The 16,382-nt window shown below is 44.3% G+C and overlaps 1 protein-coding gene across 1 annotated transcript in view; it reads right to left on the bottom strand.

Annotated features, from left to right (window-relative positions):
• Positions 1-16,382, bottom strand: part of PIK3AP1 (phosphoinositide-3-kinase adaptor protein 1) — a 46,950-nt gene extending 30,568 nt beyond the window's left edge. Inside the window, exons 1-2 of the mRNA XM_086466732.1 lie at positions 16,370-16,382; positions 10,137-10,553 (exon numbers count right to left, since the gene is read on the bottom strand). Of these exons, the coding sequence (XP_086322858.1) occupies positions 10,137-10,553; positions 16,370-16,382 (430 nt within the window). The remainder of the gene's footprint in view (positions 1-10,136; positions 10,554-16,369) is intronic.

Below are 16,382 nucleotides of genomic sequence, written 5' to 3'. Positions count from 1 at the left end.
ACCACTCACAGCCCTCTTTCCCCTTCCTGTTTCCCCTTCTTGTCTTTACTTTCACCAGAGGCTATGGCCCACGCAGCAGAATCAGTGGAAAAGAACACATGTTTGGCTGTGTCAGCGAGACGCAGGACCAGGATCTCTGCTTCAGCAGCTGACAACAGGGGTGTAAACTAAGCTGCCAGTCCCTGAACTTCAGGATGAGGAGAAACATTTCTAAATTTCACTCATACCTACTGCAAAGACAGTAGCTGCCAGCTCAGGTCAAACGCAGAGTGCCCCTTATAACACAGAGTCATAGTCTATTTGACCATGTCTACAGCATGCTACAAATGCAAAGTGTATTTAGCCTGTAGTTCTTTCACTAGGGTTTAAGCAAACATGTACCACACTATGCCTGCCTTAAACTAAAAGCATGCCTGGCTATTATGGTGCAGAAACTGCAAGCTAACTCATAATTCTTTGAGCTATCAGTTACCATGAGGGTCTCACAGGCCTAGTGATCAATTTGTGACAGGATTAAGCATATAAACCTAAAGAACTAGCAGGGGTGCATGGGAACAGGACAGAGAAGGGAAAGAGCTTCAAAGGAAGATGCAGGGTTCTGGCCACACAGACAACAGACATTGTGTACATAACCAAAATCTCAAGGAAGAGGGGCTGGAATAGTTTACTTCAACCACCTGTGCCAGGATGAGACAACACATACTGAAAAAGTGTGTGCGTGGCTCATGATTTTTGAGGGTGCCTAGAATCACATTACATCTGTCATTGATTCAAGTCTTCCTGAGCAACCCCATGCAAGAAAAATGAATGTCTAACTTGCTGATTAATTATCTCTCCTCTTGCAGTATCTCCTCACTTCAATTTAAGCACAATGCGTAACACTTGCATGACAGAAAAGACCATCCACATAAAAGCCCACAAAGCTGGAATTCCACCTCAGAGAGCTGGGTAGCTGCTTTGGAACCAGCCCACCAGGAGATCACTGTTTGACTGAAGGTGTGGTTCTACAAGTGGATTCAGTAGATCTAAGGCCACATTACCAGCGAACGGGCAGTTGTGCCCTCCCTCTCCTTCAAATAGTCTCTCTTGGAACACCACCCTTCCAGTCCAATGCCACATCAGATCATCCAGCAAGACAAAAGGTGCAGAATGAGGCAGAACACTCTTTTGCAGCAGTCCATGCTAAGGTCAGCCTATGCCACTGATGAAACTTTCTCCTGGGAAATTCAAGGTCCACTCAAGTCATTTTTGAAAAACACATCAAAAGTTTTCTGTGGTAACAACAAACAGCCATGAACATCCTACAAAATGCAACCCTAGAAGCAAAACAACTGTCCAAGTGCACAACAAAGATCTTTGAAGCAACCCAAAATCTGCCCCACACATCTCTTCAAACCTGCTCTGTAAAGCATCTCTGGTTTCATCACACACTTCTGTAAAGATTTCGCAGAAATTACTTCAGCTGTTCCAAACTTGGAAGAAGCCATCAGTGATGGGTACTGGGCTCTTATTTTAAGCAGGTGTTTTAAAGACTTGCAGGTCACATTGGCAGGCACTTAGAAGTAGGCTTAGTCACTACCTTAAAGCAATCTGCAGGAAGATTATCAGAACTATAATCTACAGAGAAATATGATTAGTATTTGCAACGTGCAAGAAGTCTACTATAGCATTATGCTTCCTAACCACATCAGTTTCTGTACTTTACTAGTTTCAGGCTATCATTTCATTATCTCTGTCTAGAAAGCTAGTATATACATATGCTAGCACTGCTTGAATCTCATACTGACATGAAAAGATGAGCTGTGAAGTACTGCTTTTAACGTGCATCAACCGGGACTTTATGAAGCACCTTAATGACAAACAATGCATCCACCCTGCAGCTGAGAAGACTATTTCAACTGCTCGATCCCATTTGCTACAGATGGATAAGGACATTCATGCATTTCTCTCAATATCACTTGGGGGCTTAGTTAAGGTTTCTCTGATTGTTTTAACCAGCTCTCTGAAGTCTCTGCATTTCCAGCATCAGTCACTTATAACCATACTAGCATCTGCAAGGAAAGGCATGCTACCAGTATGTTCTCTCAACCTTAACTCTTGTGCGAGAGCGTCACAGTTTCCTCTCCTTGACAGGCAGTGAGAACCAGCCAGGCTGCAGGGCTCCCATACAATGAAGCAGACCCTCATTGCACCCAAAGGGCTGACTAATACCTCACCCGTTCCTCTTCAAAGAGCAGGGTCAAAGAAGCATATCTTGTATTTCAACACAATATAACAGAGAAAAATACAGTTTAAGAATTCACTTAATTTTGCCCCTTCAAAGTGTTGAGGCTTGAGGCTGGGCCAGCCACTAATGAATGACAGATGGTCTCTATTAAACCCTCTCCCCTCCCAGAAGGGGAAGGGAGAGAGAACAAAGGAGAGAGACTTTACGGTTTGGAAAAGAAAACTAAAGCAGCTTTAATGAACAATAACAATAAAAGAAAAGATAATTATAAGAATAAGAAAATAATGAAATATATACAAATAGATACAAAACCAATACCAAACCAAACTCTCTCCACCCTGATGATGATACATCAGCACTGACACTGCAGGGCTGGCACCGGGGCAGTCCCAGGCTGGCTGGACTCAGCAGCAAACAGGGACCAGAGGCAGGAGCTGGACTCAGGCACTGGATTCAGGGATGCACAGGTCAGGATCAATGACAGAAGAACAGAGAGAGTCCTCCTTGGATGTCGGCCATCGAAGAAGAAAGCTTGACCCTCGTGATCTCTCAGCTTTATACTGAATATGATGTCTATGGGATGGAATACTCTGTTGGTCAGGTTTGGGTCACCTGTCCAGCTCGCTCCTCCCTGTAGGTGCGACCTTTTTCAGGCTTGTGACCCTTTTCACTCCCCACACCCCAACATGGAGCACAAGATTTAGCAGTGACCTTGGTTGCTATAAGAATAAGTATAAGCAAGGGCCTCTCTGCATACCATTCCTTAGTACTAACTATAAACATCAAGCCTTATCATTGATAGAAGCAGTCACTGTCCGGAAAAACATGCTGCTGTTTTTCAGAAAGTGGTTACTTAGAAGACATTTAACTGAAAAGTAAAAGCACTAGAACAGAATTAGTTCTGTTTTAGCCCAAACCAGGACACAAAGGGGAAAATAAGGAGCAAGGGAGGGAGGGAAGACTGCAGTACAGCAGATAATGATGCTCCCTCATGTCTTCAAGGCCACTCCAATAAGCCGGAAGAAATAAATGCTGGATGTAATTCTCTGAGACTCCTCCACAGAGCACCGAGAGCCAGAAGTAAACACCAAATGGTCCCCAGCTTCACATTGCTCTGTCCATTTAGGTTTGTACATCAGTTCCTGTCCCTTCCTACCTCCAGCTTGCTTCCTTTACTGTACTTCTGATATCCAGACTCTGGAGATGCAAGCAGAGATCACAAACCTGGCACAGGCATCCACATCCAATCTGCAGTTTCTAGAACCTCCTAAGGGCCACAATGGATCTTGCAGAGAATGGCAATTGCACACATGGGACTGGAAACTCTTCAGGGACGTCATATGCGAGATCACAGTATGAGGGCTTGAAGAGATCAGCTGGTGAGGAAAATACAATGCTAGGATCTCATCTAGGGTTTCATACAGACAAGTAAAAAGACTCCAGCAGGGCCAGAGGAACATCACAGTAAGTTTGAGCTGCATGAACCGGGGTCTGCTCACAAGCTGGAGCCTCAGAGATACAGTATTAGCGCTCTAGCAATATAACAGGTCCCAAAGTATCATCTTCTGTAAGGTCAAAGATTAAGGAGGTAGTTTCATAGAGGCATTGATCTGACATAGTTTCATGATCCTTCTCTGAGATGACCAGGGATATCAAATTAATTTACAGAACTCTTTTTGGCTGCTCTATTCCCAGGATGCATCCTTTAAGGGGGTGGCACAACTTTCCCATAAAGTACTTGGCCATGTCATGCCTCTTCCTAGCAGGATTACTTTCTGCATCCAATGTTCCTCAATGGCCATGCTTTATGAAATTCAACAAGCAGCACAGGGAAGAGCTGCTATAGCATTCAAGTCTTATTGAGCATCCACATGCAACAGCAAACTCCACAGGCATTGGAAATCACACTACAGCATTCCCTCTTGTAGGAACATGTTCCCATACAGGATGGAATGAACCTGTGGGGAGGGAGGTTGCAGTTCCCAGTTTATAGCATCACCTTCACTACTGCCTCACCTGCAGGTGTTAGGCTGACAGAGTAGTCCTGACTGAAGCACTAACCTGTCAGAAACAGACACAGCACCACGGATACAGTAGCTGCTGCTGTCAGAGGAATAGTTAGTAATGCCACTGTACAGTACAGAGCACCTGCACCTCAATGAATTGTTGTAGTAGGCACCTGAGATAAGATCACTACTGTCCTAAGATAAAGTGTGCAGCTCTGTTACTGGTGGCTTTTGTGGTTTCTAGTGAAAAGTTGCCCTTAAAAGTATTCAATGTGCGTTAAAAGATTTTAAGGTGGGGAAAAGAAAGAAAAGAATGTTCAAATTTATCCACAAAAGCCACAGACTATTCTTCTAGGTTATGGTATTTGCTTTGTCATTCATCAGGCTATATATAAGTATAAGGGTAACATATCAGATAACATTGGATTTCACTGTGCTTGCGTCCTGAAATAGTTACATGGTAAAGCAGAAGGTTGGAAGTGCATCAAGGCCTAACATGGAGCTTGTCTGAGAAATCAAATGAACAAACTCTGACACCCTTCCACAGAAAGGCTATTGGCCAATGAGCTACTCCAGCAAAAACCTGCCTTTTGGCAGAAATCTCGAGATACCTAACAAATAAGAATTTATGTAACATCACTGAACAGATCATTTCTCATTAACCCCCAAAGTAAATGAAGAGCAGCTCCTGGAAACTTTTGTTGTGAATTTAGGGCTCTAGCCCTAAATAGCAGTGATGAGCAAAAGTTAGCAATCAAATTACAGAAGTGTTGGGCTGAAGGGAATCTCCCATGTACTATCACTTCATCCCCCTGGGTTGAGACACACTTGAGAATATCTTATGCATCTGTCCAACCTGACCTCCACCTCCGAGTAGCCTATTTCAAGGTTACTTTAGCTTTACAGTTTCAGTCCAGCACAGGACCACAAAGATGATTAAGGGACCACAGCATCTTTCATACAAGGAGAGGCTGCAAGAGCTGGAACTCTTCAGCCTGGAGAAAAGAAGACTTGGGGAGATCTTATCAATGTTTACCTGATGGAAGGGAACGTAAAAGAGGGAGCCACTCTTCTCCGTAGTGCCCACTGACAGGACAAGAGGCAATGGGCACAAACAGAGACATATGAAATTCTATCTGAATACAAGAAAAAACTTTGTCACTCTGAGAGTGGTCAAACATTGGAACGGGTTGCTCAGAGAGGTTGTAAAGTCTCCACCTGCAGAGACATTCAGAACCTGACCAGTCATGGTCTTGGGCAACCTGTTTTATCTGACCATGCTTGAGCAGGGAGGTTGGACTAGATGATCTCAAAAGCTTCTCTCCAACCTGAACGACTCTGTGATATGCTCTCAAGTTTCATTCGTGGTTTCACCAGTGCAACAGAAGAAAGCCAGCAAGTTAATTCAATTCCTTGACATGCACAGGAGGGAGAATGGGAACAGCTTATGCAGTTTCTGTTATGCCATTTCTCTCTCAACAAAAGCTCACTGCCTTGGTCTCTGGCATCTCTCAATGAGCCCTCACTAGCTCTTCCTCATCTACAGGGCTCCAGCAAAATTCTCATCTTCCTTCTACTTGCCCACTGTCCTCCATATTCACCATATATTTCCTTACATCCACTTCTGACCCTCCTGTTTTGCAAGAAGTTTGCTGGTACTGATCTTTCTTGTCCATTTCATTGCATGAGAGCTCTGCTCAGCCAAGGCTGCACTCATCCTTCAACAGCACGGTTCACAGCTTCTGTTACATTCAGTTACCAACTTAATCTCAGGCAGATGACTTCCCTGGGTTTTTCCCTTCAAGAGTTTACTTGGGTATAGAAAGTTCAAAGCCTCTGATTAGTTAGTAAATGCTTTGGAAATATCAACTTTTAAAGCAGGAAATTTGAAATTTTTCAAGACAACATAAGTAGGGTCTGAAATAAACTGGAGAAGTTGAAATGTGCATAATACCAAATGGATGTCAGCTGAGCTTTGAGAACATAGGAGGAAGAGAAAGATTGTGGACTCCAACTGTGCAGCACATACTCCCAGCTGCCCGATGTACCCAGCACAGCATGATGTGGTATCATGCACCAGACAAGAGGGCTTAAGTAGCAGGCTGGTCACTGCACCCTGGCTGGAGACTACACCCTGCCAGATCTGAGCTGGCTTGTACAGCACCATCCTAAGCACTTCCATGGCCTTAGCACAGTTATTGTATAGCCTGAAAAACTTCCCCACAGGTGACAGGAGTGCCTGCAAATGTAAACCTTCATGGCCTCTGTAGTTTGCCAGGATTGAGAAACTGTAGAAGGAAAAATGCCCCACCTACAAGAGAGCAAGAGTCAGTGTCAGCACACAGTTCATTTTCAACAAGGCTAGATGATTGCTTCCTCATTTCTGAATTCATACTAAACTAATAAAACTTAAAATAGCTTTTAGCGTGTGATGTCTGGGGGTGTCATGTTCCCATGATGCACTAAACCACAGCCTAGCAGCTGCGCTAGAGGCCAACAGCATAGCCTGAGAAGGGCCAGTGTGCAGGCTAGAGAGAGGTATTTGCCCTAACCATGTCCTGGGTCATATGCTCCACTAGCTCAGGATTCAGCTATTAGGAAGCTGAAGCTTGGTCATTTTTGCATCAGGCTTAGTTTTTTGACATGTGCTGGCACTGCTGTTAGAAGTACTGGTGAAAGCATATTGAGAGAAGGACTTCTCAGAGGGAGACACACAGACAAATCACTTCAAACATGGTCATAAATTTTCTCTGCTAAGTGCTGTAAGGCTGCCTTACTCAGGAAAAGTTCACAGTCTGTTGTAGAGAATGGACTTAACTGAGACCTTCTAAGAGCTCCTGACTTCAAAGCCTTCATCTAAAATCCTGACAATGAAGTCCTGGGAGCCGAGCACAGGCTGTGTTTCTCTACGGGAGAGGCCTGCTGTCACAAATACTCTTACTTTAAGTCACTCGTGCTGGGGTTAGCTGCAGGCAAACTATAAGGCAAATGCTAATTTTTTATTACCAACCAAGAAGAAAGTTTTCACAGTTTCACCCAGAAAGGGAACTATGCACACCTGGGGTCGTCTTCTCTTCAGAAGAGGCATCAGAACATTTGCATTTGAGGCCATTCACAAAGCTTGGTCTGTAGAATCACATGATGGAAGAGTTCACCTAGTCATTTTTTTCCCCACAGAGATAGGATCCGATGCATTCATCCAAATACTTTCGCCATGAAACCAGCCTATCTTAAGTAGGTTCTTCCTTCACGAGAGTCAGAGTGACAGTGAATGGTTTGCCTCGGCAACTGCTCTGATGTACATGAAGGAACAGCCTGATGTTACCCAACTCTTGCATGCAGATGACAGTTCACATCAGGTAGGGCTCCCATAACAGTAACAGAAGTCCAGAAATTCTGAATCTTTGTGTACCAAACTATTTGGAAAATGCTACAGCAGACTCCATAGCAAATGAGTTTGGTTTTATCTCACTTTTGCTCTCAGTCAAACATTTTCTAGAAATACTGAAGCCAGTTTGAGATCAATGCATGCTTGTTCAAGTGAAAAAAAAACAGAATATAAGCTGATTTTGTTACGTAGAAACAACAAAAATCCAGAACACAATCTCCTTTTCAAAACACCATTTACATAAAGCTAATGCACAGGTTTTTTTCAGCACATGCTAACTTTCAGCAGAGATGACACTTCTGGAGAAGGACTCTACATCCAGCTGGGATAAGTCAGACTGTAGTGCCTTACCCCAAAGAAGTTTTGCCACAGATGGTATGGCAGCCAGCCCACAAAACTTCCAGGCACACAAGACATACTTCCCTGGTTGGTCAGACAGACAGCATAACGCTACCTGTCTTACCTTTGCCCCCTCCCAGGGTAGGCTCTGAGAAGTGCTGGGGATCCAGCAACCAGCTCCCCCAGGCGCAGCCCCCCTACATCTAGCACCAAAGAGAGCGGAGGCTGTATTTTGTTGACAAGGCTCTGCATTCAGCGCACCGCTGCCAACCAATACGCTTTTCCAGCACAAAAATCTGATTTTCGATGCTTCCCTTTCACAAATGTAGCTTCTCAGCAAGAAGCAGTTGATCCCGAGTGGTTTCTAGCTGATCCATTCCCACGCCTGCCTCTGCCCTTCACCTTTGATTTTTAATGCACCCGAAACAAGCAAGATGGGTGAAAGCCTCTCACTAGTAAGGATCCACTTGGCTAGGTGAAACCTCCCACTACAGCCAGTTCATCTAATGAAGGACAGACACTTGCGCTTCCTGCTCCACCTGCAGCCCAGGAAGCAGGAGTCTTTCTCCTGCCCCATGTTGTGCTTTGCGCAGAATCCAGCAAGCCAGAAGAGACTGGTGAGAGCTGGCTCCAGTAAGAGATTTCAGGATCAACATTCCTTTGTACTCTCACACACTCTTCAGCTACGCTAGAACTTACTCCTAATTTGGCCTAAAATAACTCTGACAGTCCTTGGACACATTGAGTAAAACCATTAACACTAGTAATCCAGGGAGATGTTGTTTAAACTTCCCTAACTTTGAACAGCATATTTAAAGTCAAAAAAATATTGGCGCCATGCTCTAAACCCAAGTTTGGAGGGAAACAGTAACTAAACTTATACTTTTGCCAGAAAGTGTCAGAAAAGCTAACTTAACCTCTGGTCAGTTTTATTTTTCAGAGTACAAAAGCTCAGCCACTGTTTACTGTCTTCTTCCAGGCTGACAGCAAAGGATCCAGACTACTTTAGCCCTAGGTTATCCATTGGGAAACTAAGACATTTTAGGGGTGTTTGAAAGGGATATGCAAGTTTTAGTTTGTGCAGGTTTTTAAAAGGTACTTAGAAACATCTGTTGTAACCTGGTTACCTGAGAATGCCATCTTCAGCATAGCCCCCAAGTCATCTTTTTTCAGAGGGACTGTTTTGGCCAAGACCACGACTTTCAAAATTTATTTTTCCTGTGATAAATTTCTCATTATGATTATCGCCGTTGTTATCCTGGCATAAAGCACCCTTATGGGCACGACACCAGACACACTGGAAGACTGCATTGCCTCATTTATGCCACTAAATACATATAAATCTTAATGCAAGATGCAACCACAGGACTGCAATCCTGCTAAGGCTGACAAAGAACACTATAACCCTAAGTATGGCAGTGTCAGAAAAACATCCTGACCAGCACAACTCCCTGGAGCTCTCCACCTTCATTTCAACAGAAGCTATGAGAAAGGAGTACCACACACTCCTCTAGAGTTTAGGAAAGTTCAGACTCAATTAAAACTCAGTACATGGGGCTTCTGTTGTCGCCAGCTGCTCATACTTCTGCGCTAGTAAGTCCTCTGTGCTTGTTATGAGGTGATCACTTTCAGAATGGTTGGGTTATTTTTAAGGCCATCAGTGCAATTCTCCAATTAATCTCTGCCATTCTATGACAGGTAACAAGCTGGTCTGTTGCCAGTATGATTATATCTCTGACTTTAGGCCCAATGCTAGAGAATATGTATTTAGCCAAACTTAATTTGGTTCCAGTATGACAGAAATGCAAGTCCGAAGGAAAAGATAATTTTCCATCGATTCGGGTCAATAAACTGAAAGGCACAATATTGACAGGCAGAACTTTAAAGATACTGTTTTCATTTTCGATTTGCATTCAAAACCAGGCACCTAAGATAACCTCCAAATTCAGAAATTCTCTGTAAGTCACTGGTAACCTCTCCTGAATTAAGGACCAATTGACCAGGCACAGAAAAACTGGCTTGCAAAACTTCCTAGTTTACAAGGGTTCTGCAATTTGCTTTAGTTTTCTGTTTCAGTAAAACATGTTACCAGTGTTAAAAAATGGATAAACAATATCATGTATCTCCCTCCTCCAACTCCTGACTAGGAAGCACAACTCCACGGCTGCTGCCTTACCTTCTGAAATAGCCTTCTTGACAGCTGCAAGGTAAGCATCAGGCTCATCATCATTTGTGAGTTCTTGCCACTGAGACCAGTCCTTGAAAAAGGTCAAATAGTCATCACAGTCCGTAACACCGCAGAACAGCTTGACTACTTTGTACGGGGGCCATAGAGCTTCCTGAAGGCTTTGCAGGACCGGAGGGAGATAAAAACTCTGCACCAGCTCAGCAGATAGCAAAAGGATGATGCTCCGACTTCTGCTGAACAGGTCCAAATCCTGGTGGGAGATGGCAGACTCGCCTTCCAGCTGGTAGCTCAGAATCCGATGCTTTCGAATGTGCCGAGTAAAGAGGAAGAGGTTCTGAAGGTACTGACACCATTCAGTGGCATCACTTGCATACAGAATCAGCACATCATATCCTCCAGGGGTTTCTGTACAGGTGCAAGATGATCACAGGGAGCAAGAATAAATTCAAAGCAAGAACTGAGCATAGCTTTGCAGCAAAAAAACACAGGGCTGTCCCTATAATTCATGTCAGAAGCTCCAAAGCACTTCAAAAGAAAAACAGATATACCTAAAGTGAGGCATTCACAGCCACAGAGCAATTCTAAGGGTGGCTGAACTCCTACTTGCACCCCACCACTAAAATGTAAGTATTTTTTTCATTCTCAAAAACCTTCCTATGAAGAAAGGGATTTCCTATGTAGTTTCAAGTGAAACAAACCACATGTGGAAATTTACAGATTTAAAGCATGTTGATAGGAAAACAAAAAACAAACACAAAAAAACCCCTCCAACACAAACTAGCTTTGAAAAGGGGAGTTCACCTTTGTGTGCGAAGTGAAATCATTTTAGGCAACTATAAGGTCTCAGCAACACAACTGCAGACCATTACATGCTCAAGCAGAGTATACACTAAACACAGCACACATAAAATAAGAAAGGCCTTTACTTAAATGAGGTCCCACAACACTTACAGGAACTCGCTTCCATGGTGTTAAGACATTTGCTCTCATTGCAGCGGAAAGCATCTGCCTGCAAAGCATGCATGCAACTGCAGGGTACACCAGCCCCAGTGCTCACGGCACAGCAATTCTAACCTTCAGGCTTAAGACACTGCAAGCCTGGGTTACAGTCCTTCCCCCAGAACTGTCATACAAAGATTTTCCCGCCATTTTGGCATGATAAACCCTCTCTTCAGAAGGAAAGAACTAATACAACAGTGGCAGCCATAACACAGCCCAAAATATGCTCGCCATAGTTGACTTACTTCATGGTTCTGTAGAGACAGCTCCTAGCTACACACTCCTGCATTTCTGGCTCTGGAATGAAAGCACTTTTAAAACTGCTTCCAGCTTGCTATGAAGATCACATGCACATTGAATCAGTATGACAACATGATGCAGTGCTCTCCCACCAATCTCAAAAAAACTTCTAAGTCTAAATTTAATTTTCCTATTCACCTGTGAAGAAGTTTACACAAATTTGAGGATTACATCTCTGGTCTCAGAGTAAATTTCAGTGCTGAGCATTTCAAATCTTACTAGCAAACTGTCGTCTTCTAATTCCAGGGTGACTCTTTAAAAGTGTCAATACTTCCAACCCATCTCCATACAGAAGCAAGCAAGCAAAGGCAGGTTTTTCTAACTAAAGTAGAAGGCAATGTCAAAAATTTGGCATGCCAAAAAGAGCATCTGCAGAGAGTGAATTTACCAGAATTGCAGGTGACAGTTTTTCAGTCACCTTATTAAAATTCAACCAAAACTGAACAGCCTCCAAAGACTCCATTCTGCCACCTTTCCCAGAACCTTCACTAAGAAATGAAGGTTGAAATGATGTCTAAGCTATGGTACCCCAGCTCTAAACTATACAATTACCACCTTTAAATTGTAGTTGAGCAGAAGCAGTACAGTTGAGAAGCAAAGCATGGAGATGTGCTCTGTGCTCAACAAATAACATTATGGTTACCTGCACACATGGAAAGTCTCTAGCAGTGAACGGATGATGCCCTAGCTATGGAGAACATGGACACTGCAGTTCAGCAGTATTCACTAGGATGGCTGCATGTTTCTGCGTGAATACAGCTCCTGAACGCCGGATGGAGGCTTGTAGGAGACAGCATTCTCAACAGAGGGGATCCTGCAAGCTCATAAAGCAGACAAACAGACCCAAAGCATTGGGACCTTTAAGCTAAAAGTGCAGAACTGCTGTGGGGAAAAAAAAATGGCTTTCACACCAGTGAGAACACCACTATCACCAAAATACTGCTTCCAAATGAACACCACCTGACAAAGATGACAATCACATGAGCAGAAACAGGAAAACCAAGCAGAATTCAGGAGGTCAGTTGTTCTATTCTAGAAAGGGAGGAGTGCCAGAGACTTCTGCTTCCACCACCATGTGTTGATTTACAGGCAGCACAGCAGGAACAGGCAGCACAACTATCTACCGAGAAGGGAGCCCACGCACTGCAGTGCAGCCAGCTGAGCCTGACCTCATCAGATGGGGAGATGACACAGGGACCCTCTGAGGTGTGCCTAGGGCTCCTAAAGTCCTACCTTGATGTTCTCTGCGAGTCCCACCTCCAAACTCCGGGGAAAGAGGCAGCAGCCTCCAGGGCATTTTAACATTCTCTAAAATGGAACATCTAAACCTACCATGCATTTTTAAAAAGAGCACAGCTTTTGCAACTAAACATGGTAGCAAACAGGCCCCTCTCCAGCTCTTCAATGAAAGGAAGCAGCTGTGCTCCAAGAGAATGCAGCGTGGGGGAGCCATTGATTTTAAACGCATTGCACTGTAGGGGCACTAAGTATGTGAGGCGCCTCCCTTCTCCGATATGTAGGCAAAGACAGACTCTCTGCAAGTTCCCTGCCAGAACTTATATCCCGAGACAACATCACCGGGAGCAGCGTAGCCTCTGCAGCCAGTAGGAACTTCACCTAGCGTTTAGGAAAGGTACGGATTCCCTAGATCGCACTGCTCTACCCACACACCATTCCCCTTAACAGAGCTATGCCAGCTCTCCTCAGGCCCTCTTACCTCAACTCCTACAGCCTTTTGCGCTTCTAGGATAAACTGAGGAACAATGCTTTTAAAAGGAGAACTGAGAAATAAAATTATTGACTCCACTTTTAGAGCCAAGGATACTCTTACGTTCATAACCAAAAATACTGGAACTAAGTCTTGAAGTCAGCAACGGAACTGTTTCAAAGAAAACAAAAATCTAGGAACCGTTTCGATTGCAACATCCCCTTTTAAAAGAAGGATGACACAGGACTCGTATTCCTGGATCATGCTATTATTTGTCTAACCAAATACCTCCCTTTGCAGCACCAACTATCCTCCGGTCCTCAGGGAAAAGTGTAATAAATGAAGAAAACAGAATGTTTCAGTGAGTTTTTTCCCACCACTCTTCACACATCAGTTACAGAAAAACTCAGAGAGCACACTTCAAAGCACAGTGTATCTCTGCCTATTGTACACATATAAGGAAATCCCTAGGTGAACATCAAGCATTTTATTTCTTTAAAACCTGACCTTAGATGCACGATTTGACAATGCATTTGACAGGCTGGTTTTGGAAAAAAAAGCACAAGGAAGCCTTCAATTCAAGTCAGAAAGATACGAATAGTATATGCAATAGCACTATGAAGAAAGATTGTGCCAGCCAACCGTTTCAAAAATCTTTCATGCTCTCAAGTATAATCTAGTTAAAATTTCAACAATACCTTGTTTCTGCATTCCTAAACTTAGGGTATAAAAGTGACTTTTGCTTCTGTTTACAAAATGTCAGCACTATTAATAATATTGAGGGCACGTTTAACTGTTTATTTCATAGAAAAACATCCAGGTGCAGTTCTGTTGCAGTTTACAATGATAAACCATAACCTTTGGACTCCTTTTCAGCTGCAACTGCCTCTTCAGTGCTTAGTTGCACACTCCATTATACAGCAATGATAAAAGACTGATGAGATTACAAACTAGTACCGTAGAAATGCCTAAGACCTCTAATTGAGGTAGACTAAACAGCACAGAGACAGAATACAATACAAAGCCTTCCCAAGCTCATAAACTGCACACAGAACGGAAAGGGATGAAGCAATTCAGTCAAAATCACAGAAGGCCCATGGCAAAAGAATAAAAGTATCCTATAGCGATAGACTATATCATGCCTTCATAGTCCCCCTCTGAGAAGCAAACGAATCAGGCTCACCTTCAGACCATGTCTGGGAGTAGTGAGGTGACAATCTTTGAGTTCAGAGCAAACATGGGATAGCAGTTTATGGCCATATCGTAAGGTTCTGATTACCACTGAAATAGCTAAAGAATACTGCGGTAAGCTGGCATATCAGCTCTTGGAAGACTACATCTTGCCCACTCAACACTTCCCAAATTTGAATCAGATGTCATCAACTGTTATGTCCAATTATTTCATTCTACAAGCCAAAAGGTTTGACCTTTTTCAATTTACAGATCATAAATAGTTTTCCACTCTGCCTGCGGGTCCCATAAAGAAAATTCAGAGTGTCTAATAACACACAGCTTTTCTGTGTCACCTTTCACATCCTTCTCCTAAGCAGACCACGGCTTCTCATTGTCCACAGACCAGGTAAAAAACAGACAGACAAATCTTTTACTCCAACTCAGATGATCATACGCAGTGGTGAGCAAATCTATTTTCATCTGCTAGATCAAATCCACCTCAAATTCTGACTAAATGAAAAAGCGCTACGTTGCCTGTTCTCAGTTTGCTTTGGGATTCACGTGTATGGAGGATACACAAACATGGCAGTCCAAAAAATCAATCCTTGATAGAGGGGGATTCACTTCCTATGAAAGAGAATTGCCTATGATATAAATGAAACCCAACCCAAGATAACTTAATAATCAAATTCTTAAAAGAGAGAGCACTTCCAAGAGGTGTTGGAAGCGGCTGGTGGGCCATTAACAGAAGTCCTCAGTACCTTTCATATTTCGGTCTCTGAAGTGCGTGTATTTAAGTGATGTGTGAGGAAATGAATGCATTCTTTGCCTAGCTGGAATGCATAACAAAGTAACAGTGATCACATGCAGTAATTGTTAACATCCCAGCGAGACCTCTCACTTTGAATGAAATAGAAACTCTTCACTTTATTTAAAGTGCTGCTAACAAACAAGAGGAAACAGCAGAATCAAAGTAGATAAAAGTTTTGCAAATCAAGCTTCAGGGACAGGAACACAAGATTTGCATTATGATATGTGAACCTAAAGTTGTTCTGCTTTTAAGAGCCTCTGTGAAATCACCTTCTGTTTATAAGGAGAAAAGTAGTTTTGCCCACAAGTCTCCCGAGGCCTCCATTTAGCTTACTTTTACATTAGGAGATACACATCAGTGCAACACTAACGTTACTTCACACCCTCCGAATGGCACGTTTTTCCTTTTTTAGATAAAACATGTACACTTCCCTGCAGGGAGGGGAACTTGCAAATTGGGCACCTAGCAAGACTTACGCAATATAGGCTAAACCCCTTTCAACCTGGAGTTCACAGCTCTATTCTAAGCAGTTTTACCTGCACGTTAGCTAAAACACTTTCACTGATGGCAACCTAGCTCACTTTGTGATCCTGTGCCACTGTGGCAAGGGCCATCAAGTCATATCCCAGAAAGGAAGCATGCAAATACAGGGGAATAGAGCAGTATTTAGGAAGAACTGACTTCCCTACAAAACATCACAGAAAAACATCTAGGTGGTAAAGGCTGAGCAGGGACAGATTCCTCTACAGAACACCCTCCCTCACAGCTAGCTGAGCTGCCAACCCGAAGCGCACTCGTCACAGGAGAGCTCCGCCAGCATCAGCCCCGAGCTCAGGCCAAGCGAAGCAAGGCAAGGTAGAAAGCGCAGCAACCTGGCTGCGAACAAAGGAGCCACCGCTGCTCTGAAGAACCCCGGGGCTCCCCTAAACGCGGGGCGGGGACCCTCCTTCCCCCTTCCCCGGCAGCTGAGCGCCAGGGACGAGCAGAGCCGCGCAGCGGGGCCGCCCCGCCGGCGGGAGCGGGCGGCGGGCAGCGCGCCGCGCTCCGCTACCTCCCCGCTCGGCGGTGCCAAGGCGCGGGGCAGCTCGCTCCCGGGCCGGCCCGCCGCGGAGAGCCTCGGCTCGCCGGGGCGGAGTGGGGGGCAGCGCCTGGCCCCGCCACGGAGCGCGGCCGGGCGGCGAAGCCCCGCCGCTCCCCCCGGCTCCCGGGGCGAGGAGCCGCGGCACCTACCGGGGGCCGCCAT

Source organism: Leptosomus discolor, chromosome 6 (genome assembly GCF_034619465.1).
Source record: "Leptosomus discolor isolate bLepDis1 chromosome 6, bLepDis1.hap2, whole genome shotgun sequence".
Taxonomy (NCBI): Eukaryota; Metazoa; Chordata; class Aves; order Leptosomiformes; family Leptosomidae; genus Leptosomus; species Leptosomus discolor.
Note: the sequence above shows the minus strand (reverse complement) of the source record. Positions and strands in the feature narration are given on the sequence as shown.